General features: G+C 50.7%; 1 protein-coding gene across 3 annotated transcripts; it reads right to left on the reverse strand.

Annotated features, from left to right (window-relative positions):
• Positions 1–1,424: 1,424 nt before the first annotated feature.
• Positions 1,425–23,736, reverse strand: KDM8 (lysine demethylase 8). Of its 3 annotated transcripts, none has more exons than XR_015154600.1 (8): positions 23,609–23,736; positions 11,304–11,799; positions 9,933–10,099; positions 8,757–9,020; positions 6,765–6,809; positions 3,368–3,517; positions 2,465–2,557; positions 1,425–2,389 (listed from the first exon to the last, which is right to left on the reverse strand). XR_015154600.1 is itself a non-coding variant. In XM_086375236.1 (8 exons), the coding sequence occupies exons 2-8, from the start codon at positions 11,769–11,771 to the stop codon at positions 2,225–2,227; spliced, it is 1,221 nt and encodes a 406-aa protein (XP_086231362.1). In that variant the 5' UTR covers positions 11,772–11,799; positions 23,609–23,736; the 3' UTR covers positions 1,425–2,224. The 3 variants fall into 3 exon arrangements, 1 of the variants encoding a protein (XP_086231362.1); XR_015154599.1 differs by having other exon boundaries at positions 8,757–9,079; XM_086375236.1 differs by having other exon boundaries at positions 8,757–8,889.
• Positions 23,737–26,375: the final 2,639 nt, after the last annotated feature.

Below are 26,375 nucleotides of genomic sequence, written 5' to 3' on the forward strand. Positions count from 1 at the left end.
GATCTGCTCCGCCTGTCCCGCAGCACAGCCTGTCCTCCACTGCCCAGCGCTCCCACTGGTACCCTGACTGTGTTACCCCAGGGGTCACTGGACCAGGGACACTCACTGCTTACCTGCTTTCAGGCCTCCCCCTTCTGTCCTCACAGGGCAGCTCCAGCAGACCTCGTCCCTCCTGCCCTGGGACAGTCCAGGCCCTGCTGACCCCACACGCCCTCTTCAGCGCTGCACAGTCCCCTTCCTCGCCAAGGCATTCCTGCCCCAGGACCCCTGCAGCTGCTGCGGGGAGCACCTTCCTCAAGTCTCACTGTCAGTTCCGGATTCCAGGTCCATCAGGCTTCTACTCAGATGTCCACTGTGACGTCTCCATCTGACATGGGACATCTGCTCAGGCGGCCAGGCCGTGATATGTTCTAAAGAACATTTCCCCTAGTCCCTAACTTCAGAACCAGAACCCAGATGACCCGCTCCTCCGTCATCCGCGGCTCAGAGCAGGACCGGGCTGCTGTGGGAGCTGGAGCCAGGGAGGGGTGAGGGCTCCACAGGCAGCTCCAGAGCAACAGCTCGTCTGCGGCCCCGCGGCCATGCTCCTCACTGGTGGCAAGCCTGTGGACACGGTGGCTTTCCTGTTCTATGCCTTACTACCTTCAGCGGTGTTTTTACTATAAATTCTTCATATGAAAAATCAGGTAAATAACTATTGATATTGCCGGGTAGGGGGATAAACGACCTCACGAGCACCTGCTCAGAGCCCTCAGTTCCTTTCTAAATGGCTCTCTTATTTCCCCATCCATCAGGCCAGGCCCTGGCCTGGGCTCACTCACAGAATCAGTCCCTCGGCCTCCCTGCAGCTTTGACCATCAGCCCCCGCTCTTCTTGGCCAAGAGGCAGCTTCCTCTAGGGCCTATTCTTAAGGTCTCTCCGCTCAAAACTCTGAAGCCCCAAGACCCACGTGGTGAGGTTCAAGTTCCTTGGCCCGATTACAGAGGACATTAGGAGCTAGTTTTGGCTGCCCATCAATGCTTTCTATCCCTGCCTCTCCCAGTAGCTGGAGTGGGGTTCAGGGGGAGGCTTGCGAGATGGGCCTCACCAATCAGAGCAGCCACCCTGGCATCCTGGCGTTGCACCTGGGTGGGCCCAGGTCCCAGGCCTGCCGGTCAGAACCCTCCCTGGGGTTTCTGAGCTGTGGGTCAAGGGGCAGGGATCTGGAGTTGACCTGCTGGGGCCATCTCCCCCAGGGGAGAAAGCTACCCACCTGTAAGAGAGGAAAGATGGAAACCAAGGCCAGACCAGCAGACGTGCGTGGGGGAAGGGAAGGAGGCCTGGTGGGTGGAGGCCTGGCCCCGGGCTTCCTCCGCAGCTCTTCCTGCAGGTCTGTGATACCCCTGCCCCCAGCATCCTCACCTGGTCAAAACTCAAAACCAATGTTTTATACAAACGAAACAAATGTGTTTATGTGAAGTCTGAAGCCTCCGTCTCTCCTGACCTAAAACCCTCTTTGGAGAGTAGTGACCCCTGGGTAATGGAGACAGCAAGGCACAGGAGGGGAGCCTACCAGACGTTCTCTTTCTTGACTGGAAACCAGTTGGTGGGAGGGTGCAGAGTGGAAAATCCACCAAGCGAGTGGGGGTGAGCACATCTCTGAAGGCAGGTTACACTTGGGTAACAAAGACAGAAACCACCCCAGACTCCCCACCAGCCAGCAGAGGTCTGAGCTGGGTCCCCGCCCCTGTGACTGGGCCACGGCCACCGTGCTCCAGAGCCCGCAGGCTGTGGCTGTCCTGACGGACCAGTCAGCACAGACCGGTGTTAACAACCGAACCAATGATGAAGCCTGGTGACAGCAGCTGAGGTCTGCAGCACAGCTCCGCCCATGCCCCATCCCTGGAGCCCTCTGTGGCGAGGGCCAGCGCTGCCCTGTGTTCCAGACGGAGACGCACACAGCGGAGCTGCCTGCCCCAAACCACACAGCAGTTCAGCGATGGGGCCGGGCCTGAATCCAGGCAGCCCACCTCGGAGCCCAGGAGCGTCCATGCGGGTTGTGGACCTGGACTGTCCTCCTGGGGGCCTGCCTGCCTGCCTCCGCCACCCACAGTGGCCGGGCCGCCCCTGGGCCTGCGTGTCTCTGACGAAGGTGTCCTCAGGCAGCTGGTCCCTGGGCCGGGCACAGTGTGAAGGATGTGTGTGACCACGAGCACGTTCTGCGTGCCCGGCCCCCTGCTCTCGGCTACGACCACCAGAAGCTGACGGAGAAGCTCAGGTCCAGGGCCCGCACGTAATGCCAATGCTTCACCGGGATGAAGAGGACCTCGCCCGGGGACAGGACGCAGGACAGGAAGGGGGCCTCAGCAAACCTGGGGAACTTCTCCAGGTCAGGATTCTCCACGTCGACCTGAGAAAGCAAAGGGAGTCACCCGTCTGGTTTCAAGAGACAGGGTGGGGGTCCCACCGGGTCCCCCAGGCCCACCTGGCTCGTGTTGTGAAGAAGGTGTGTGTCATGGGGGTACAGCGCCTCCGACTCCTGCGGGGAGTACAGCCGGATGTACTTCCTGCCCATCACCTGCAGGGAAGAGACCCCCTCCATGAGCAGGTGCCCGCTGTCCCCGTGCACGCCCTCCCCGCCCAGGCTGCCCCACTCCCAGCATTCGTGTTAGGTTGTGTGCCTTTGCTACTGTCCTGAACAGTCAGTACGCACTTGGGTGTGGCCACTGCTGTTTAAGTGCTTTATGTGTGTTAGCTAATCCTCGCCATGACCAAGGTGGTTTATCATCCCCTCGCCCCGTTTTACAGGTGAGGATGTGGAGGCACAGAGAGGCCGAGCTGCCCACGTTCACAAAGCTAAGAGGGGACAGCTGTCTTCATACCAGGTGGTCTGGCTCCCAGCCTCTCTGCCGCGCCCGGGGAATGGGCCCTGGGCTGGAAGAACACTCTGGCTTGTTAAACCTCTCTGCCTATGACGGAAGGTTTTATAACAGATGTCCCCCCGCCAGGCCCCTCCCCTTATAACACACGCAGGCTCCCCTGTCTGCGTCCCAGGAAAACCGCCCAGTGGCTGAGCAGCTTCCCTGTATTTGGAGAGGGTTCTGGCAGAAGCCAGCCCAGCTCTGATGGACAGCAGGCGGGCGGCAGCCGTGGGGGCACTTGTCCCGTGCTGAGATGGCACCCCGGCCCTGCTCTGCCTGCGTGAGGCATCTGATGGGATCCCAGACGATGCAGGAGTCTGGAAGCAGCCCCTCGCCTCCCTGCCTTGTCTCTGGTTTCACTTTGGTCCACGCCCCCGTCTGTGGTTCATCTCCGTGGTGTTTAAACATGGAAAATGTGTGGCTGGGCCAGGAGGAGGGGGAAGGCCGAGGTTCTGAGCAGCTCCAACCTGGGCTAGGAAGTTCTGCTGGGGATCCTGGTGGAGTGGGGAGACGGTGCCTTGTGGACCAAACCAGGCGTTGATGGTGATCTCCTCTTCCTCCCCGTCGCCCAGGCAGCAGTAATCGGGGATGCTGATGTCCTGCTTCAGCTCCGGGATCTGACAAAGCAGATGAGGTGGGTTAAGGCCAGGCCTGTGCGACTCAGCAGCCTAGATGTCAACCGCCTCTTAACCAGAAGGCCAATACCGTCATCTTGTGTAATATGACGCTAGCCACATTTTACTGCATAGGAATTAAAAAATCAATTTTAAAAAGTAAATATATAATTACTAGGGAAGGGTTATAATTTTCAGATTTCTTTCCATGTCACATGCATTTTATCTTTATTTCCTTTTTTAAAAAACCTGACACCACTACTTTGTCTTAAAAATAAACCAGCTTACCATTTTCTAAAGCTATCACATTTTAGAAAGTCAAAGAAAAAAAGATGGGACTAAGTATTTATTTATCAAATCTCTGGAGAGGAAGGTTTTCCCAAAATTTACTGATGGTAAAGCAATCACAATCAGTACATTTAAGGTAAATGAAAGTAAGTGTATTAATATAAAATAAGTGTATTCCAATAAAATGGAAAACATCTGAAATGTGGTAAATGATGGTTAACGTAGAGCATTCATATAAAATAATAGGGATCCCAATAGGTAAAGTTACACAAATAAGCAAAGGACAAAGATCATACATAAAAAGGCTTTCAGTCCCATCAGCAAAGAAATACAAATTAAATACTGTCATCATTTCCTACGAATCAAATGAGCAAAGACAGAAGAAGTGATAACACCCAGTGGTGCTGAGGGTGTGGTGAAGTGGGCAGCCCCATGCCAGGCTGCGGGTGGCCTCAAGTGATCATGTGTGGACATCTTAAAGCCGTGCAGACCTTGACCAGTTGGAAGTGAGCTTGTGCTGTGCCTTTGTGTGGAGGTGTCCTGGGATGGGGGTGTCCTCCAGGAGGACTGACCCTGGGGCTCCGGGGGAGGTGGGGGGCAGGCAGGCAAGGCTGCACAAGCAGGTGGGTGGGCTCACCGGCCCCAGCATCATCAGTGAACATCTCTAATGAGATAAGAGTCTCCCTCGGCTTATGGTGGGGTTGCGTCCCAATAAGCCCATGGTAGTTTGAAAATATCAGAAGCTGAGAACAGAACATCATACCTGCGCCTAGCCTGGCTTAAACGTGCTCAGAACACTTCCGTTAGCCTACAGCTGGGCAAAAGCATCAAAGGCAAAGTCTATTTTATAATGGAGTGTTGACCAATATCACCCAATGTATTGGATACCGTACTGAAAGTGAAAACCAGAATGTGATCCAGGTCCAGAGTGGCTGGAAGTGTATCCGTTGCTTACCGGTGTGACTGTGTGATAGACTGCCTTGAGGGACTGGGAGACCCAGCCCAGCATCACACAGTATGGTAAACATACCACTAAGTCCAGGAAGAGAACACAATCCAAAATCCAAAGTACAGTTTCTACTGATGCCTATCACTTTAGTACGACCATGAAGTTGAATAATCATAATCTGGGGACTCTACTTTAAAACAGCAAGTACCCTTGTGTAGCCCCCTCGTGTCTTCCTATCCCCCACACCCACCCTACTTTCCGACCAGACTGAATGCAGCTGGGGCTCCGTGGCCAGGGCTGGTGAGGAATCCAGCGCCCAGAGGGAGGGGCCGGAGCTGCCTTCTACAGGTCTGGTCAGGAAGTGGTTTCAGCCAGTGTGAGTGGTTTCCTCTGAGACTCTGGTTCTTTCCAAACGAGGCCAATCTACCGTAGCCCTGCTGAACCCCAACTGACAAGACTGCCTGCTATGCTGGCAAGTGCTCAGGGACTCTGGGAAATTAAACATAGAATCAAGTTTGGTCCCCAAAATGTTGCAAAGGGGACCCACTCTGCTAGTTTAATCAGGGATCTTCAGAGTGAGCTCTCCAGGTCTGAAGGGACACCTGCAGGCGGATTGGCCATTCCTTTAGTGCACACATCACTAGGGAAGGCTGGAATGCTCTCCCTGCAGGGAGCTTGGGCTGTTTTGCATGTAAAAAAGCTGCTGTGTTCACTGCTTTGCGCTGACGGAGAAGTTCATGACCTGAGGTGCCTTGTCCTGTGGGTGGGTGGTGGGGGCGGGGGGGGGGTGGTCCTCAAGCTACATGCAGGATCCCCAAGGCCTCTGGGAAGCACCTGCTTCTCCCCTGCCAGGCTCACTATCACCACACAGTTTCTGGCTGGGATTACACCAGACCCCGGCCGTGTGGGATGCTGGGAAGCTGACTGGTCCCTGGTGACATCATCGGGATTCCTGAGAGGTGACTGGTTGGCCAGATGATGTAATAGGAGGCACGGGCCAAGGATTCAGAGACCCTAAGAGGAGAAACTGTTCCAGGTGGGGCTAGACTTGAAGGCAGGCCTAGCACAAAATATTCTGAAACATGGGGTCACTGGGAGGAAAGTCAGTAAGAGGTTTTGGGGCAAAAGGTTTTGGGTGGGAGACCTTGAGCTTGGTGGAGAAGGCCCCAGAAGCCGTGCAGAAGCCAGCCGGGCGTCCCTTCTGTGCTGCATGGCAGCCCCAGGGCTCTGGTTGCTCAGACTGTCCCCATGGTAGTTGGAACAACAGAGGAGAAAACAAACCTCTGGGGGCCTAAGACAAAAACGGCTTCAAAGCCTTTGTCCATCTTAAAAATAATCATGTTTTTGCCTTCTCCTCAATGTGCTTCCTTGTATTCTAGTCAAATGGCAATTAGCTGCTCCAGGATAGGGAGCCAAGCTGAGAGCTGAGCCCTGATACGATGGAGGCCAGGGGATGGGACAGGCCAGTCTCTTGAGACCACACAGCAGAGGCCTGATCAACTCAAATCCCCCTTTCCCTCATTTAGCAAGAGAGGATGGGGAAAGGACCCATGAGTCCTTACATGGGGAAGCCTGGGCAAGAGACCATAGCTCACCTGGCCCCATCGCCGCCTCCCCTCTTTGGACCTGCAGCTCCCAGAGGCTGGCAGAGTCCCAGCTGGGGCTAGGGGTCAAGATCAGCAGGAACTCACTTGTTCTGGGTCAGGTTGGAGCCTGCCACCCTCACCTGGCTCTCAGAACCAGTTCTGACCACACTCAGGCTTCCAACTCATCCCCCGGGGGCCACCCAGAGGTGGCCTCCTTATCCCTCCCCCAGTCCCGGGGCCTGGCCTGCCCTCTGCTGCCTGCTGGTGAGAAGGGCACCAGGTGAGTGCCCCCTGCTCAGAGCAGGGGCAGGACCAGGAGGAAGCAACTGAGGCTACTACCCCTTTCCTGCCCCCTGGGGCTGGGGCCCCAGAAGGAAGGTGGGAGAAGGTGAGCGGGTGAAGGATGGAGGGGCGTGGTCTGACTTACCTGGTCGAAGAGCTGGTGCTGAGCAAGGTACCCGATGTCCTTCGGCTGCTCCACGGGAGAAAAACCAGAGGGGACACAGAAAGCCCTGTTAGTTGTGAGAGAGAGGCCCCTGGAGCTGCCAGTTCAGCTGGCTCTCAGCATCCGGCCTGTGGCAAACCACCCAAGGGGCCTCCTCTTCATCCCACTTAGTCCCCCTCCTCTGACCCCAGGGCCAATGTCATCCCTCACCAACCAGCAGGAATGGGCTGATGGGGGCACTCAGGATCTGGTACTGCCTGTGCTACAGAGGTGGACCTGAGTAAGTCACCCAGGGCCCTGGGGCTCACTTCCCATGAAATGTGAAGGGGCTGCGCACACATAAGGATTTTTTAAAAATAAAAATGGAATCATACAATATGCATTACTTTGAAGTCTGCTTTTCAATTTAATGACACATCATGACTATCTCTTTAAGTGGATACTTGCATATGTGGCTCATTCTTTTGATGGATGCATGCTTTATAGACAGGATGCATCATCATCCATTCAACCATCCCCCAGCTGGTAGACATTCACGTGGTTCTACCATGGTGTTTCAGTAAACAGTTGAATGCACGCGTGTGTGCGTGCTGAGTCGCTTCAGTTGTGTCCGGCTCTTTGCCACCCCATGGGCTGTAGCCTGCCAGGCTCCTCTGTCCATGGGATTCTTGAGGCAAGAATACTGGAGTGGGGTGCCATGCCCTTCTCCAGGGGATCTTTCCAACCCGCGTCTCTTATGTCTCCTGCATTGGCAGGCGGTTCTTTACCACTAGCGCCACTTGGGAAGCCCGAACAGCCGAATGCTCTGGTCCTTCTGTGTACAAGCCTCCAAAAGTAGAACAGTGTGCTCGAGGAGCACACGCATTACACACATTTTAGATCTTAACAGCTTCTGCCAGGCTGTTTTCCCAACACTACAACATTTATACCCTTGCCAGCTGTTAATGGGAGTGCCCACTTTCCCACATCTCTGACCACACAGGAGATGATCATTTTGTGAAAAATTCTGCCGAGCAGACGAAAGAAAAGATCAGTGCTTTTCAAACCGGGCTCCTGGATGCTGAGGGATTCTCTGAATATGCCTGAGGGCTTCTGCAAGGGTCAGATGGGTGCAGGTTAGATGCAATGCTGGGCGCCACTGACCCCAAGAGTGGCCAGAGCGGCCAACAGGTATCAGGAAGAGGAAGACAACCCAAGGTCCTCACTGTTAAGAAACGACAAAATGGAAGACAATCTGGCAGTTCCTCAAAAGGTTACACACAGCGTGGCCACCTGATCCAGCAATCCCACTCCGCATACAGACCTAAAAGTGGACTCACACGTCCACGCACAAACGTGCGTGTGAATGTTCATAGCATTTTTCATACCAGCTGAAAAGTGGACACAACCCAAATGGCCATCCACTGAGGAACGGATAAACAAGATGTGGTCTATCCATCAAAGGGATAGTACTTGGCCATAAAAAGGTATGTGCTATGACAGAGATCCTGGAAAACATTATGCTAAATGAAGGAAGCCAGACACAGAAGGTCACATGTTGTATGATTCCAACTATGTGAAATATCCAGAATTGGCAAATCCACAGAAACAGAAAGCAGATTCCTGGTTGCCTGGGGATAGGTGGGGAGGAGATATGGGAAGTGACTGCTCATGAGCATGGAGTTTCTTTAGGGTGATGAGAATGTTCTGGAATTACAAATCAGTGATGGTTGCACCATCTTGTAAATATACCAAAAAGCACTGAATTGTAACCCAAAAATAAACAAAACCCTCCAAAAAACAAAAGGACCTGAAATGGGGACCCATACATCCTGCCTTCCTTGATTTGGCCAGCCTACTGACCACAGGCCGTTCAAGTATGATTTCTTGACTCCTCCAAAACCTCCCCTGGTGACATATGGAAGCTTTCTGCCCACATATGTAATACGTTGCCTCCCTCCAAGAGTATTAGTGGGGTGCAGTTGAACGACACACCTCTTCCCTGATGTACTTGCTGATGAACTCGTTGACCGTCATGAGCGTCTGGGACCACTCCTCGTCCGTGTACCTGGACCCGACCTCCACGGGGACGGTGCGGCAGCCAGCGACTTCCTGGATGTACTCCAGACTATTCGGAAGACAGGGGTCAGCATTGCCATCGGTATGCTAAGACCTGCTGGGCGCCCTGCTAAACGTGCTTCACGCTGGGCTCCTTTCATTGGCACAAAAGCTCACAAGGTGGAGGGAGACCCCACTTCACTGCAGAGGAGATGCAGGTGCGAAGAGCTGAGGTCACTTGCCCGCCTGGCACTGGGCAGCTGTTTGCAGATAAAACTGATGAATCTGGTTCTTGCTGGGCAGCTCTATTTTCCAGCTGGCCTAGCCTCCTAACTTCTCTCTCGCATGCCTTGTCACAAGCAGAGAGACCTTATTTGGGCCAGTGGTGGACAGTACAGGGTGGTGAGGTGCCTGGTGAGTCCTCAGCTCTGGTGGCCAGGTGCCATGTCCAGCCCTGCCTGTCACCCACCAGGGGACCCATGGTAAGTTTCTTCACCTCTCTGAGCCCTTGTTCCTCGTCTGTAAAACGTAGGTGACGACAGTGCCCATCCCGTCAGGGAAAACGATAACTCCCACAAAGCCACCGCTAAGACTCAGGCTGGCTCTGTCACCTGCCTGAGACACGCCTCCTCGTTTGAAGGCCACCATCCAGCTGCCTGATCTGACGCCTCCACCATGAACCTGGGGAGGGACTCAAAGCAGCCACGAGGAGACAGCAAACCCAAGAGCCCGTGGAGAGGGGGTGGGGCTGTCTTGGGTTCTTATTTCTACTTTCAAGCCTCGGGGACCCCTGAGAAAATTCTGCCCCTCAGAATTCCTGAGATCCTGCAAAATGGCATAATACAGTTAACACTGGACTGCCATGATGCAGTCATGAAAAACTGCTTAGGGCAAGCAGACTGCAGCTGGTAAGGACCTTATAATCTCTGGCACTGCTTCAGAGGACTGTGCCTTCCATGTAGGTTTAATCCCTCAGCAGTCTGTCCCACTTAACCGGCAGTTAAGCGTCTATGAGGCTGTATTCTCTTGGGGGGTCATGGGAGGAGGAATTTGGGAGTCTTTGGGGATGCTAAGTTGGGAAGAAGAACCCTGCAGCCCTCGGCAGACACCCACCTCCACTTCTTCATGCATGGCCAGTGGTTGGCCACACCTTCCAAAATCACAGGCCTCCCTGGAACCAAAAAATGCTTCTTGAAATACTGGAGGGATGGACAGTGAAGCCGGGGCACTGTTCTTTCTGTCGTCACATCTGGAATTGGCACGTGGTCATTCCTCGCTTTCTGTTCAGAAAAGCAAGATGGAGACAACCACAGAAAGGTCAGAATTTGAGGCATTTCACCAGGAATTTGCATCAATGCTAGGAGAGTGGAGGTGTGCTTAGGAACGATAGCAACAGTTAACCTTTATTATCAGTATTACTGTGGAGCTGGAGAAGACTCCTAAGAGTTCCCCAGACCACACGGAGATCAAACCAGTTAATCCTAAAGGATATCAACACTGAATATTCATTGGAAGGACTGACGCTGAAGCTGACGCTCCAATACTCTGTCCACTTGATGGGAAGAGCTGACTCATTGGAAAAGACCCTGATGCTGGGAAAGACTGAAGGCAGGAGGAGAAGGGGGCGACCGAGGATGAGATGGTTTGATGGCATCAACCGACTCAATGGACATGAGTTTGAGCAAACTCCGGGAGATGGTGAAGGACAGGGAAGCCTGGCATGCCGGAGTCCATGGGGTTGCAAACAGCTGGACATGACTGAGCAATTGGCCACAACCCTGAGGATCTGTGGGGTATTCTCTGGCACGTGCCCTTAAACACCAGCGAGGACATAAGTGTTAATCACTCAGTCGTGTCAGACTCTTTGCAACCCCATGGACTAAAGCCTGCCAGACTCCTCTGTCCATGGGATTCTCCAGGGAAGAATACTGGAATGGGTTGCCATTCCCTTCTCCAGGGGATCTTCCCAACCCAGGGATCTAACCCAGGTCTCCCACATTGCAGGCAGATTCTTTACCACTGAGTCACCAGGGAAGCCCACGAGGACATAGGCAAGTATCTAAAGGGCAGGACCAATCAGTCACACAAGTTGTAGCATCTCATCCAAACTCGGCCACACAGAGACAGAGGCAGCCAGAAAAGTGTGTGACACTTCCACCAAGGGACCAGGAAGAAGTTGAACGAGACAGGCTCCTGTTGGATATAGGGCTCGGCCACACCAACCCTCTGAGTCCTTTTTCTCAGGAACCACAAAGCTCCCACCCTCCCTCTCTCCCCAAGGGGGACGGCTTTTGCACAAGCTGGAAAAAAAAAATTAAGGAAAGAAGTTGCTCTGTTTCCAAACTTATGCAGATGCCATTTTTCAACAGGGGTCAGCACACCAGGGGGTTTCCCCCCAGGGGAGAGCTGACCCGTGACTTCTAGGAAAATAGGGCTGATGGATTTTGTTGGGCGTGGTCACTGGCTGCCCCGACCCCCCCATGCCTTTGTGCCGGGTGGCTCCTGGCTCGGGCCGGGGGCAGGCCTCTTTCCGGACAGCAGGTGCTTCTGGAGGACGGCGGCGACTTTGAGGAGGATGTCTCCGAGGATGGCCGCCCCCATCAGCAGGCCCATGTCGCAGGCTTTCAGGGCGGCAGCCACGGAGGTGGCGTCCCCGGGCGGCTCGCATAGACACACGGCCTTCAGGAGGCAGCCGAAGGCGTACACCCGCCGCCAGTCCTTGTCCACGTCCTGCCAGGGCCCCGTATTGAGCTTCTCCCAGGAGTAGTCCAGGAGCACCTCGCAGGTCTGCAGACACTCGCGCCGCTGGCCCCCGAGGAAGAGGTCGGCGGCTTCCTGCAGCAGCATCAGCACGCTGCCCTCCACCTTCTCTCCCAGCTCCAGCTTCAGCTCCTCTTTCGTGTGGGGCAGGAGGGCCTGGAGGGTCTCCCAGAGCGTGCTGGGCCCCGCCATCGGGCCAGGCAGCTCAGTCTGATAGGTGCTAGAGGGAAAAATATATGTATATGAACAAACAAATATATACATATATATAAATATATATATATATAAAACAAGCCCATCTATATCTATATAGATAGCTTCCCAGGTGGCGCTAGTGGAAAGAACCCACCTGCCAAGGCGGGAGATGTCAGAGACATGGGTTTGATCCCTGGGTTGGGAAGATCCCCTGGAGGAGGGCATGGCAACTCACTCCAGTATTCTTCCCTGGAGAATCCCATGGACAGAGGAACCTGGCAGGGTTGCAGGGTTGCAAAGAGCCAGACACAAGGGAAGCGACTTAGCATGCATACACAGGGAAAACTAAGTTACAGCAAAACATCACGTTCTATGCTTATATACCCGTGGTTCTGTATTTTCAAAAAATAAGGCTGGAGGGAAGCAAGCTAGGTGTGTGATGACATCCAGTGGCCAGAATGTCAACCACTGAGATTTTCCAAAAACCCAAATGAACTTTTTGGCCAACCCAATATATATAAAGAATTTTCCTAGATAAAGAGATCTAGAGACCATACCCAGACCTGGTCCCCTACAGGTTCCCAAGGCTTCCCTACTTGTCCCGTGTAATGTATACCTTATCTGCATTGATTCTTCAGCAGTGGTCTTTTCCTGTGAGGGCAGGGTCCCCATCTGTCTGGGGTCACCAGTGTATCTTCAGAGCCTGGCATAATACTAGGCACACAGTGGTCACTGGACCCATGTTTGTTCAGAGAGGAACATGTACTGTCCTTGTCTGGAATGCCTCCAACACCCCTTCTCTCTGGCAAACTCCTATCCAACCTTTAAGGCCCATCTTAAATGATCCCCTATGTGAAGTGAGCCAAGATTCCCTGACCGTGTTTTGGGTTTGAACGGTCCTTGAGTTTCTTGCAGTCAGGCTCATAGTAGGCACTAAATTCAGACTACTGAAGGAATGATGCCTTAACCGTCTCAGGAAGAAACCTGGAAATACATAAATCCTATACAAAAAGGTTTATCACAGTTGATGCCTTTAGTAATTTTAGCCTGGACATTATCTACAGATGGCAGTCCAGTCTCCAAGAATAATTACTAATAGGTGAATAGTCTACTGCTCACAACTTACGGTTATCTATTTGCATTACTATGTTGTAGGTGATGGCTTCCCAGGTGGCTCAGTGGTAGAGAATCTGCCTGCCAACGCAGGAGACACAAAGGATACCAGTTCGATTCCTGGGCTGAGAAGATCTCCTGGAGAAGGCAGGGTACCCCACTCCACTATTCTTGCCTGGGAAATCCCAAGGACAGAAAAGCCTGGCGGGCTACAGTCCATGGGGTTGCGAAGAGTTGGACGCGACTGAGCATGCACACAAGTTGTAGGTGTTATACTAACAGCTGTCATATCCCTATCACATTTGAAACTAAGAAATAGGGACCATCATGCTTTTGCAGAGACTGCTGTATGCTGGGGGTCAACAAACTTTTCCTGTGCACATATCAAATATTTTAGGCTTTGCAGGCCATACAGTCACTGCTGCTGCTGCTCTGTTGCTGTAGCACGAAAGCAGCTTTACAGCGTGTACACCAATGGCTATGGTGTGTCCCAATGAAACGTGATTTACAAAAACAAACTCTGGCTTAAAGTTCGCCACAGTCCGTTCCATCTTCTTCCTGGGCACACAGTTAGACCTCATTTCTCTGTCTCACTTGCAGTTAGATGTGAGCATGACACCACGTTCCAGCTAATGCATGGAACGGGGCATGGAAGGGTCCAGGCCCGGTCCATAAACACTTCCTATACGATCCTCCACACTACCCCTACCCACTGACTGGAAGGGAAGGACTCTGAGGCCCCAGGGGATGGCAGAGCCGCAAGACAGCCCCCTAACTAGGAATGTCCATGCTGGAATGCTTCGTGAGCAAAAACTAAACTTGTGTTTAGCCACTACAGTGCTGATGCCTGCAGTAACAGTTATCCTGCCCTGACTGATCAGTAACTTCCTTCTGGTGCAGAGGAAAGAGAGCCAGAGAACACAGCGGGCATTTGTTGAGTTTTGGTGGCTTGAAATCTTTTCTCTTTCTTAACAACACATCTCCATTTCCTTTTGAGAGATTCCATCATGCCCCCTGAGTTCAGTGTGGTGGGATGTTGCCAAGGGGTGGGTATGGGACCCAAGCTAGTCAATGAGTTGCCTCTTTTGAATGTAAACTTTAAGAAGATCAACTAGACCAGAGACAGCTGACATTTCATTCTTCCTAGTGGCAGCTTCTGGACCAGATTGCTCTTGCTAGGGTCTCACAATCATGGTCTACAAGTCCTAGGATGCAGAACCATTTTAGTTCTTGTCTTTTCCAAGTACAGTTCTCCAGCTTTTTGTCTATTCCATGGGCTCCAACAGCCTTCCAAGAAATTTCCTGTTGCTTATGTCAGCCAGGGTTGGTTTCTGAGGTTCATAATGAAAGAACCCTTCACACTCAGGAGCCACTGGTAGATGGATGGTGAAGGCAAGAATGAAGACTTGCCTGTGATAAAGCCCCATCAGATGCTTCACTTCTTGTGACAGAAGAAAGCCAGTCACCCTCTGGCAGAAGAGAGCCCAGGGATCCTTGCTTGCTATTATGAATCCCCCATCTAATCCCCCTTCTCTTGAATATGGGCAGGACCTGTAATTTGAGTGGTAGGCAGAATAATGTCCCCCAGAGATGTCCACGTCCTAAACCCCAGAACCTGTGAGGATGTTACCTAACATGGCAAAAGGAACTTTGCAGATGTGACTAAGAATAAGGGATTATCCTGGGTTATCTGGCTGGGCCCAACCTAACACTGAAGTCCTTGACATGATCCTTCCTGGCTAAAGTAAGGGTCAGAGGGAAATGTGATTACAGAATTGTCAGAGAGATGCAGTGTTGCTTTGAAGACGGAGGAAGGGAGTCCCAAGCCAGGGAACATGGGCAGTCTCTAAAAGGTGGAAAAGGCAAGGAAACAGATTCTCCCCTAGAGCCTTCAGAAGAGGATGAAGCCCTCCTGAGACCTTGATTTTGATTCCATGTTGCACTTTTGGCCTACAGAACTGTAAGCTAATAAATTGCTTAAATATTGCTTTAAGTCACCAAGTTTGTGATAATTAGTTACATCAACAATAGAAAACTATTAATACATGCCTCCGACCAACAGCTGTGTAGGTCTGGTGTGTGTTAAGTGTGCTGGACTCAGTCATGTCTGACTCTTTGCGACTCCATGGACTGTGGCCTGCCAGGCTCCTCTGTCCATAGAATTCTCCAAGAAGAATACTGGAGTGGATAGCTGTTCCCTTCTCCAGGGGATCTTCCCAACCAGGGGATGGAACCCAGGTCTCTTGCATTGCAGGCACATTCTTTACCATCTGAGCCATGTGTAGCTATTAACTTTTTGGCCTAAGAGATGAGATGTCATTTCTGGGACCAGGTTCCATAAGACTGGAACATTCATTTTGCTGGCAGACTCTCTCTACTGCCTTCTTGGTTTGCATGCACTGATGAGCAAGTGGCCCTGCTGTAGGGGCCCATATGACAAAGAACGCAGGGTGGCTTAGAACAACAGCAAACTAGGAACTGAGGGCCCTCCTGGAATCCAACAGCCCTTCAGGAACTGAATTTTCCCAACAACCACAGGTGCTTAGTGAAGTAGGAAATGGTAACCCACTCCAGTACTTGTGACTGGAGAATTCTATGGACAGAGGAGCCTGGCAGGCTACAGTCCATTAGGTCACAGAGTTGGACCCGACTGAGTGACTGAGCATGCATGCATACAGGTGCTTAGATCTTTGCTCAGTTGAACCTTCAGATAAGAGGTCAGCATTGACACCATAATTGGAGCCTTGTGAGAGATCCTGATGCAGGAAAAAACCAGCTAGCCACGCCCAGACTCCCAACCTGCAGAAACTGAGATAAGAAACATGTGTTGTTTTAAGCCACTAAATTTATGGTGATTTGTTACACAGTAATAGATAATAAGGCAAAAGGAGAAGACAGCGGGAGAGGATGAGATGGTTGGATGGCATCACTAACTCAATGGACATGAACTTGGGGCAAACTCCGGGAGATGGTGAGGGACAGGGAGGCCTGGCGTGCTGCAGTCCATGGGATCGCAAAGAGTCAGACACGACTTAGTGACTGAACAACAGAAGATAATAAACACTTCTACCAGATTTCCTGGACACCTTGGGACTCTATCTATAACTCAGAGAGAACAGGAAGACAGACATGGCTCCCTTCGGCCCTAATGTGTGTGAAGAGGTCAGAGTAGATAGAGAAGCAAACTTGCATGAAGGATGCTAGAGATATGGCCCCTGAAGGTGCGCCAGGCAAGCCATTCCTATTTCTGGGCCCCATTCCAGCTCACTTCCTACCAGCTCAGGAATATTTGGTATTCAGCAGGTAGAATCCATAAGAGTATTATATGAATTGCCTCATCCCCTCCCCTAAATGATGACCCTACAAAGCTGATAACGTACATGAAGTGTTTACTGTAAGCCAGGAACGCTCCAAGTACTTTATATATACTCAGTTCTTACAGAAACTCTGAGAAAAGTATTATCACCTCCATCTTACAGATAAGGAAGCTGCAGCAGAGAAGTTAAATGACTTCCTAAAGCAATTCAGCTAGTTTAAGAGGTGGAGCAGAAACTTCAAACTCAGGCAGGGCTTCCCTGGTGGTCCAGTGGTTAAGAATCCACCTGCCAGTGCAGGGGACACCAGTTCGATCCCTGGTCCGTGAAGATCCCCTATGCCTCAGGGCAACTAAGCCTGTGCACCACAACCATGAACCTGTGCTCTAGAAACCACACTCCGCAACAAGAGATGCCACCTGAATGCGAATCCCAAGCGCTGCTTGGGATTAACCCAAGAGAGTAACCCCTGCTCTCTGCAATTAGGAAAAGCCCGCATGCAGCAAGGACAACTTAGCACAGCCAACATAAATAAATATAAAAAAAAAACAAAACCCAAACCTCAGTCTAGTCCCCCAATCCATGATCTTATAGATGAGGGAACAGAGCCACAAGACCACGAGCCAACACATGGTGAAGCCAGACATCTGGGTTAATTCCATTTTTCTTTTTGGGCGTACCATGGAGCATGTGGGATCTTAGTTCCCAGGCCAGGGATTGAACCCATGGCCCCTGTGATGGAAGCATGGAGTCCTAACCACTGGGCCGCCGGGGAATTCCCTAGGTTAACTCTGAAGAAAACTCTGAGGAATTATTATTATCCTCATTCTACAGATGAGAAAATCCTATCACTTCCCATAAAAGAAGGGTGAACCTTTCCCACTTGTTTGTTTTTGAGGGACCTCATCCTGGTCCTGTGCAAAAGTAAGAGCAGTCTATTATGGTTTCCCTAGCATTCCCGTCTAATTTTGTTCCTCACAATATTGGGAAGTGAACAGGGATATATGTGGTCATTTCCCCTGAAACCCCACCCTCCTATTTTGCTGATGAGGAAACTAAAGTCCAGGAGAAAAAACGAAGTGACTCAACCAAAACACCACAGTCAATCAAGGGCACAGAGACAGGACTTAAAACTTCTGGTCAACCTCCATGCCCTTTTCCTCTGTACCACATCAATGCTCCATGGTTTGTCTGTCTTTTGGGCCTCGTCATGCAGCTTGCAGATCTTAGCTCCCCAGCTAAGACTGAACCCGCGCTCCTGCAGTGAAAGCGCCAAGTCCAAGCTTCTGGATCGCCAGGGAATCTCCAATGCTGCCTGCTTTGTGCACATTATCTAACATATCCCTCGCAATTCTACAATGTAAGGTTTTACAGGTGAGTGAAATGAGATTTGAGAAAATAAGCAATTTGTCCTAAACTTTATAGCAAGTGGCAGTGTGTACCCAGAACACGCTTTGTGTTCAGGCATAAGGACTGTGTCAGCTTTTGGAGCTCTGGATCCCACTTCAAGCCTTGGTTCACAGTGGTTATCCTTCCCAGCTGGCTTACTGCATGACAGGACTCGGACAGCCTGAGTGGCCTGGCCCAAGCCTGCCAGGATGATTCCTATCTCTAGCTCCTAGAAGATTCTTAAACAAATTGCATTGGCCTCATTAATAGCAATCTTAGAAGAGTTTCACAGTGCAGCTTTCCAGCGCTGGTGGTCTTATCCACCAGCCACACGCAGAAGAGCACGTGGACCCACCAACTGGGTGGCCTCAGGGCTCATCTCCCTGAGTGTCTCACATAAGTCTTATGAAGCAATTTTTTTTCAAGTGGCAAAACCATGAGTAATTTTAATTTTCTTCTTTCTTTTCTGCTTCCATATTTAAAATTTTTTTATTTGCTTTTGATTCAAGGATAATTGCTTTACAATATTGTGTTAGTTTCTGCCATACAGGGGGGCTTCCCTGATAGCTCAGTTGGTAAAGAATCCACCTGCTATGCAGGAGACCCTGGTTCGATTCTCCAGGAAGTTCCCCTGGAGAATGGATAGGCTACCCACTCCAGTATTCTGGCCTGGAGAATTCCATGGACTGTATAGTCCATGGGGTTGCAAAGAGTCGGACAGGACTGAGCGCCTTTCACTGCCATACAGCAACATGAATCAGCCACAGCTATACATACGTCCCCTCCCTCTTGAACCCCCCTGCTCCCTCCCCCTCCCCTCATCCCACCCCTCTAGGTTGTCGCAGAGCACTGGTTTGAGCTCCCTGAGTCGTATTTGAAAAATCTCATCTTGGGCGTGGAAAGGCCTCAGAGGCCTCATATTCTGGCTTCTCACAAAGGTCTATAAAAAGGTCTCCCAGAAGACCACTTATTTGCCTTAATGGAAAAATGGCTTCTACTGGGCCTATGTACCAGCTCTGTAAATTGGTCTTTTGTGGCCTTACTAAATAGCCTCCCAGAGGGTTTCAAATGACCTATAAACTAGTTCCCTGGGATGCAGAATTTTAACCTTTGCAAACCAGCCTCCCCAGGTACCTTGCAGAGCTCACACAGGCCTGACAAAACCAGCCTTCAAGGTGCCCTCATGTGCTGCTTTGCAAAATGGCTTCCCCAGGTGGTCTTGTATTTGGTTTCCATAAATACAAACGAAAGGTGGCAGAATGGCTGCTTTGCCAACTGGTTGTGGGAGAGCCTCAGGTGGATGGCCACATGGGCCACCCTTCTGAGAGGGAGGGCCCCAAGATGGCTGTACAAAACAGCCTCCTCTTGGCCACATTAAATAGCCAGAGTAATTTACTTTGGATCCAGAGTTCCTCAGCAAATGTCTTACAACCAGGCCTTCAGAATCTTATGCTGACACTGCACGACACAGCCTTTCAGAGGTGGGAGCTTCAGGATAGCTGAGTTCGTTTTCAAAATAGTTTTATAGGTTGCCTCTGTATGAGTCACTGAAATGGCCCTGCAGGTCTCATGATTGACCTTAAACACTAGCCTCCCAGAGAGCCTTACGAGGGTACCACGTGGCAGCCACAGTGAGGTGCCATGCTGGCCACCATCTGTGTGTGTGCATACGTGTGCGTTAAGTCACTTCAGTCCTGTCCAACTCTTTGCGACCCCACGGACCATAGCCTGCCAGGCTGCTCTGTCCATGGGATTCTCCAGGCATGAATACTGGAGTGGGTTGCCATGCCCTCCTCATGGGGATCTTCCCGATGCAGGGAGTGAACTCCCGTCTCTTCCATCTCTTGCCTTGGCAGGCGGGTTCTTTACCACTAGCACCTCCTGGGAGTAGTCTTATACACGACTTGGTCCCACAGGCCTCCCAGAACATTTCCTGATTTGGCTTTTTAAATAGTTGCCACTTCAAACAGCCTTCAGGGGAGGAGTCACATTCTATTATATAAATCTCTTCCAAAGTGGTCTCATGATCTGCTTTAAAAACTGGCTTCTTTACATATTGGGCTCTTGTGTCAGGGCCAGAGGAGGCCTGGACTTTGTCTTAGCTTTACAAATCTATCTTCTGTGATTCCTGTTAGCCATCTGAAATGGGCTTAGAGAAGAAAGGCCCCTCCCTGGCTGTATGAAACAGTCATCCAGAGGAGCTGGCCTTACGAGGCTATAAGCAGCAGCTTTCACATGACCAGTTGATACAGCCTTTCAGTGAAGGTCAGGAATAGGCTACATGACACTGCTTTTCTGAATGGCCTCACTTTGGTGCATGTGTGCTAAGTCACTTCAGTCGTGTCTGACTCTTTGCAACCCTGTGAACTGTAGCCCACCAGGCTCCTCTGTCCATGGGATTCTCCAGGCAAGAATACTGGAGTGGGTTGCCATGCCCTCCTCCAGGGAATCTTCCCAATCCAGGGATCATACATGCATCTCTTACATCTCCTGCACTGGCAGGCAGGTTCTTTACCAGTAGCACCACTGGGAAGCCCCCATTCAGGCCTCACATCCAGGCTTTACAAATCAGGCTTCCAGCATTCCCCATTGGTCTGACAGAAAGGTTTCTTGACAATTGTTACCAAGCAATTTTCTGGAGAAGGGTATCAGCCTGAATAGCCTCATGGCCTGGCTTTGCTGATTTGCTTCCCAGAGTTCCTCACTGAATTTCCTTTTTAATAAAAGGTTGTAGTAAATGAAGGGGCCTTCCAGAGGAGGGAATCAGGGTAAATTGTATGAACAATCTTTCAGAGTGGGACTGTGGACTGGCCTTTACACTGCCCACCTGCCCACCCCCCACACCTGACCAAGAGCTCCACATAAAAGGGATAAGCATGTTGCACAAACAGCCTCTGGTAATCAGCTATAGGTCGGTTAACCACAGAATTTACCATACAAACCAGGATGCCAGGCAGTGCTGAGTTGCTCAGTCATGTTCAACTCTTTTGTGACCTCATGGACTGTAGCCTACCAGGCTCCTCTGTCCGTGGAATGTCCCAAGCAAGAATACTGGAGTGGGTTGCCATTTCCTACTCCAGGGGATCTTTCCAACCCAGGGTTCAAACCTGAGGCTCCCATGTCTCCTGCACTGGCAGGTGGATTCTTCGCCTGGGAAGCAGAATGCTATATATATAAGCCTCTTATTGATAAGCCTAAGCTTGGTAAAATATACATTTATTTTTCTCTTTCAAAATTGTTTATTCTCATCATTTTCTCTGTTCTTTACTGCTTGGGACTGTCATTTCTGCATGTAGGAATTTCACCTTACACAAGTCCAATCCTGGAAGTGCTGAATACTGGAAGTAGCTTTCAGGGACAAGTCATAAACTGGCATTATTCCAGGCAAATTGAGGCCCGCAGTCCCCCAAATCATCCTTCAGTTCAGTTCAGTCGCTCAGTCATGTCCGACTCTTTGCAATCCGAAGGACTGCAGCGTGCCAGGCCTCCCTGTCCATCACCAACTCCAGGAGTTTACCTAAACTAATGTCCACTGAGTCCGTGATGCCATCCAACCAGCTCATTCTCTGTCATCCCCTTTTCCTCCCGCTTTCAATCTTTCCCAGCATCAGGGTCTTTTCAAATAGTCAGTTCTTCGCATCAGGTGGCCAGAGTATTGGAGTTTCAGCTTCAGCATCAATCCTTCCAATGAATATTCAGGACTGATTTCCTTTAGGATGGACTGGTTGAATCTCCTTGCTGTCCAAGGGACTCTCAAGAGTCTTCTCCAACACCACGGTTCAAAAACATCAATTCTTCGGCACTTATCTTTCTTTATAGTCCAACTCTCACATCCATACATGACTACTGGAAACACCATAGCTTTGACTAGATGGACCTTTGTTGGCAAAGTAATGTCTCTGCTTTTTAATAAGCTGTCTAGGTCATAATTTTTCTTCCAAGGAGCAAGTGTCTTTTAACTTAATGACTGCAGTCACCATCAGCAGTGATTTTGGAGCCCAAGAAAATAAAGTCTGTCACTGTTTCCACTGTTTCCCCATCTATTTGCCATGAAGTGATGTGACCAGATGCCATGATCTTAGTTTTCTGAATGTTGCCATATGAAAAAGCCCGAGTGGCCTTGTAAATTCACCTTAAAATCAGTCTCCCTGGGATTAACTGGTATTGGCCGTAAAAGATGTCTTATTGGTTACAGACGGCTGTTTTTTGAAAGGGGTGAGGGTAGAGGTGAATTGCCTTTTATAAAAGGTTGTATTAAATGAACGAACCTTCCAGAGAATGTTCCTGTGTCCTAGCTTTGTAAACTGACCTCCCAGAGCACCACCTGTCTGTATTGGCCTCTCCATGTAAGACAGCTTTCATGGGAAGGTCAGGTACCGGCTGCATAGAACTGCTCTTCTCAGGGTACTGTCTTGACTTCTTCAATAAAGGTCTGTTTGCTGACATATGAAATAATCTTGAAAAGGCAGGGGTGGTACTGGGGGGGTTGTCAGAAAAAGACTGTATGAGATAGCCTCTCAAAGTGACTTTTGTCTTGGCTGTACAGACCACTCTAAAGTGAACTTTAAAACAGCTTCTTGCTGGTCACCTAAAACACCAAGGAGCCAAGTACAGGCTGTATACAACCAACGGCCTAACTCGGGTCATGAGCTTCATGAATTCACATCCAGATGGAGTACATCATTGGAAGGTGGTGTCTGGTTGGCTGTTAGACAACAACCCAAGTGGGTTCCTGTCAGCTCTAAAATAAAGCCTTCAAGGAAGCCACTGCAGTCATCCCAGAATTCTCATAAATTATCTTTAAGGCTCTGAAGTGCTTCTCGGAATATATCAGCTTCAATCTAGCTTTCTGGGAACAGGCTGCTCAGTTCTGTAAAGTGCAGAAAGGCTTGGGCTGGAGCCGGCTGGTGTGATCTGAACACCTGCCCTGACTTGCTCTAACCCTGCTAAGCACCAGGACTTATCTTTGCTGGATTCCGAGGGCGCATAATGCGACACCTATGCTCAGAGTTAACCCCTATTGAGTCAGACACCCCCTTCCTCCAGGCGGCCACATGCACAGGCCCCATCGGGTCCTCCAGGAAGGGTGGGCTGGACGGGCTCTATGTATCCCCACCATGCCTCCACTGGGAAGTTTCACACCTTTTCCCTTCCCAGCCTCTCCCGGGACTTTATTTCCCTCGGTCTGCATTCGGGGCCCGATGGTTCAAGCCTGCTCAGTCTTCCTAGTTCTAGATCAACAAAGGGTAACTGGCCAGGCAGAGATGGGCGGCATGCACCTGCCGGTACAACCACTGCGAAGCGTAGGGGCCTTCGAGTCGCATCAGTGAAAGCCGCTCAGTCATGTCCAACTCTTTGCGACCCTGTGGACTCTACAATCCATGGAATTCTCCAGGCCAGAATACTGGAGTGGGGTGCCTTTCCCTTCCCCTCCAACGGATCTTCCCAACTCAGGGATCGAACCCAGGTCTCCCCCATTGCTGGAGGATTCTTTACCAGCTGAGCCACCAGGGAAGCCCAAGAATACTGGAGTGGGTAGCCTATCCCTTCTCCAGGGGATCTTCCCGACCTAGGAATCGAACCCGGGGGTCTCCTGCATTGCAGGCGGATTCTTTACCCGCTGAGCTATCAGACAAGCCCTGAGCTACGAACCAACCAGACACCAAAAACCGCGCAAGCGCACAACAACCTGGTCGTACGCAAGCGCAAAAAGCAATACCTGTCATAAGGAGAGCACTACGCACGCGCGGGACCTAGGCCCTCTCCTCGGCGGCTCTGGAGAGTCAATCGGCTAAACTGCGTTCTCAGAGCGCATGCGCCGCCCCGGTTTTCCCCTCCCCAAGGCCCTGCTGAGTTTCGGGCTTTGAAGGGCTGCCCCCGGGCTTTCCAAGGCGCACGCGCGGGACAGTCCCTGCCCGCTTTCCATCTACATCCGACGCCTGCGCAGTCCTCCCCCTTAGTCCGGCCTCCGCTTCTAAGGAGGCAGAGCTGCCCACTCCTCTCGAGTTGCTCACCTACCTGGCTCAGATTTGGACGGTATCGACTCGCCGGAGGACGGCGACGATTTGTACTTTGAAAACCGAACGCTCCAGCCCTCTTCGAGTAGTCAGAGGCTTGCCGGAGTATCGATCACTCGCAGCTCGATTGCCCACCAAGGCATGCCTAGCGAAGCGCCGAGTGATCGATGCCGTGGCCCCGCCCCGCCCATTTTAAAGGCGGGAGGGTGGAGCTATGGCCTAGGGTTGTTGGGCCTTTCCCTTTGTTTCTCCTCTGTGGCGTGGGGACACGTGCGATTACTTCTGTAACGGTAACTTCGTATACAAAGCAGTTTCTCACCCACATTTTATCAGTCAGTCCTCTTTTTACAGAGAGATGAATCAAGGTAAACCAGTCCATCCTAAAGGAAATCAATCCTCAATATTAATTAGAAGGACTGATGTTGAAGCCGAAGCTCCAGTACTTTGGCCACCTGATGCGAAGAACCGGTTCATTAGAAAAGACCCTGATGCTGGGAAAGATTTAAGGCAGGAGGAAGAGGGAATGACAGAGGATGAGATGGTTGGATGGCATCACCGACTGGATGGACATGAGTTTGAGCAAGTTCCTGGAGAGGGTGAAGGACAGGGAAGCCTGGCGTGCTGCAGTTCATGGGCTTGCAAAGAGTCGGGCACTACTGACCAACTGAACAACAGCAGAATCAAGGTTCAGTGAAATAAAGTGGCCAAATATTTGTACTTCAGGAAAGTCGCAGATGCTGACTTTTCAAAGTTCACCCCCAAGTGCTGCATCCATGGCCTGTGGAAGTGAAGAGGACCAAGGTGTCAGTGTGGAGTGGCATGCAGGGGGTCAGAGCCTTCACTTCTGCCACTGCTGCCTTGATGTTGGGTGGTGTGGGCATCACCCCAGGGCGTCTGGTTTTGATCATTCACCCTATGACCTTAAAGGACCAGGCCGTTGGAAGCGCTGAGCAGATGCATTTGAAGCACTGAGCAGAATACTAAGAGTTTGGCTCATACTGGTTTTGGAGGCTGGGTAGAAATGGAAGGAAACTCATTTACTGGTGTTAAAGAAAATTTTATTTGTGACATTTGTTAAAGAAGGTATTGTTTAGTCACTAAGTCATGTCCAACCCTTTGCAACCCCATGGAATGGCGCCTGGGAAGCTTTTCTGTCCATGGGATCTTCCAGGCAAGAATACTGGAGTGGGCTATCATTTCTTTCTCCAAGGGATCTTCCTGACCCAGGGTTCAAACCTGGGTCTTCTGCATTGGCAGGTGAGTTTTTTACCACTAAGCCACCTGGGAAGCCCTAAAACCAGATTTTATCCATGGAAGACTGCTGCAGTGGAGCGTGGGGTGGGGGTGCAGTATGTTGTGATAGCATAGAGATGGAGTAAAGCTCTGAACAGAGGAAGGACAAGTGGAGATTTATAACCAAGGAGCAAGATCTGGCTCAGTGGACAGAAACTTACTAAGAGGAAGCATCATGGGTAAGGGGAATTCTAACTGCACCAAGTTCACAGAATTTTTGCTGATGGCAGGCCAGGGTGATAAGATATCAAGGGCAGAGGATAAGGATTGTGATCAGATATGAAGGGTCGGGGATTTTTGCTAAAATGACCCATCAGAATTCTTGGTGAAACTAGACTAAACAGATTAAAAGCAGAGCCCAAGGGCATGGTCTAGTTACAAAGAGGACTCTTCAGAAGAGTCTGACTAGAGTTAAGTTGAGGAGAGTCTTTGTCACTGGTTACCAGGGATGTGTCGGGCGTTGTCCGGGCCCCTTAGATTTCCCAAAATTACATAATTGTCTCCACAACCCTGTGTTGTTCAGTTGCTGAGTCATGTCCAACTCTTTGTGACCCCATGGACTGCAGCACCCCAGGCTTCCCTATGCTTCACCATCTCCCAGAGCTTGCTCAAACTCATGTCCATCGAGTGATGCCATTCAGCCATCTCATCCTCTGCTGTCCCCTTCTCCTCCTGTCTTCAATCTTTCCCAGCATCAGAATCTTTTCCAGTGAGTCGGCTCTTTGCATCAGGTGGCCAAAGTATTGAAGCTTCAGTCTCAGCATCAGTCATTCCAATGAATATTCAGGATTGATTTCTTTTGGGATTGATGGTGGTTTAGTTGCTAAGTCGTGTCTGACTCTTGGGACTCCATGGACTGTAGCCTGCCAGGCTCCTCTGTCCATGGGATTTTCCAGGCAAGAATACTGAAGTAGGTTGCCATTTCCTTCTTCAAGGGATCTTCCTGACCCAGGAATCAAACCCAGGTCTCCTGTATTGCAGGCAGATTCTTTACCGACTGAGCTTCAAGGCAAGTCCTCCTTCAGGATTGACTAGTTTGATCTTCTTGCAGTCCAAGGGATTCTCAAGAGTCTTCACCAACACCACAGTTCGAAAGCATCAATTTTTTGGAGCTCGGCCTTCTTTATGGTCCAACTCTCACATCCATATATGACTACTGGAAAAACCATAGCTTTGACTAGACAGAACTTTGTTAGCAAAGTAATGTCTCTGCTTTTTAATCACCTATACAAACCTAATGTATAGATTTGTCATAGCTTTTCTTCCAAGGACAAATGTCTTTTAATTTCATGTCTGCAGTCACCATCTGCAGTCATTTTGGAGTCCAAGAAAATAAAGACTGTCACTGTTTCCATTGTTTCCCCATCTATTTGCCATGAAATGATGGCACCAGATGCCGTGATCTTCGTTTTTTTGCATGTTAAGTTTTAAACCAGCTTTTTCCACAACCCTGTGCAGTCAAGATTATCATGTTG

This window comes from Bos grunniens, chromosome 25 (genome assembly GCF_055505025.1).
Source record: "Bos grunniens cultivar Pamir isolate PY7600 chromosome 25, Bosgru_T2T1.0, whole genome shotgun sequence".
Taxonomy (NCBI): domain Eukaryota; kingdom Metazoa; phylum Chordata; class Mammalia; order Artiodactyla; family Bovidae; genus Bos; species Bos grunniens.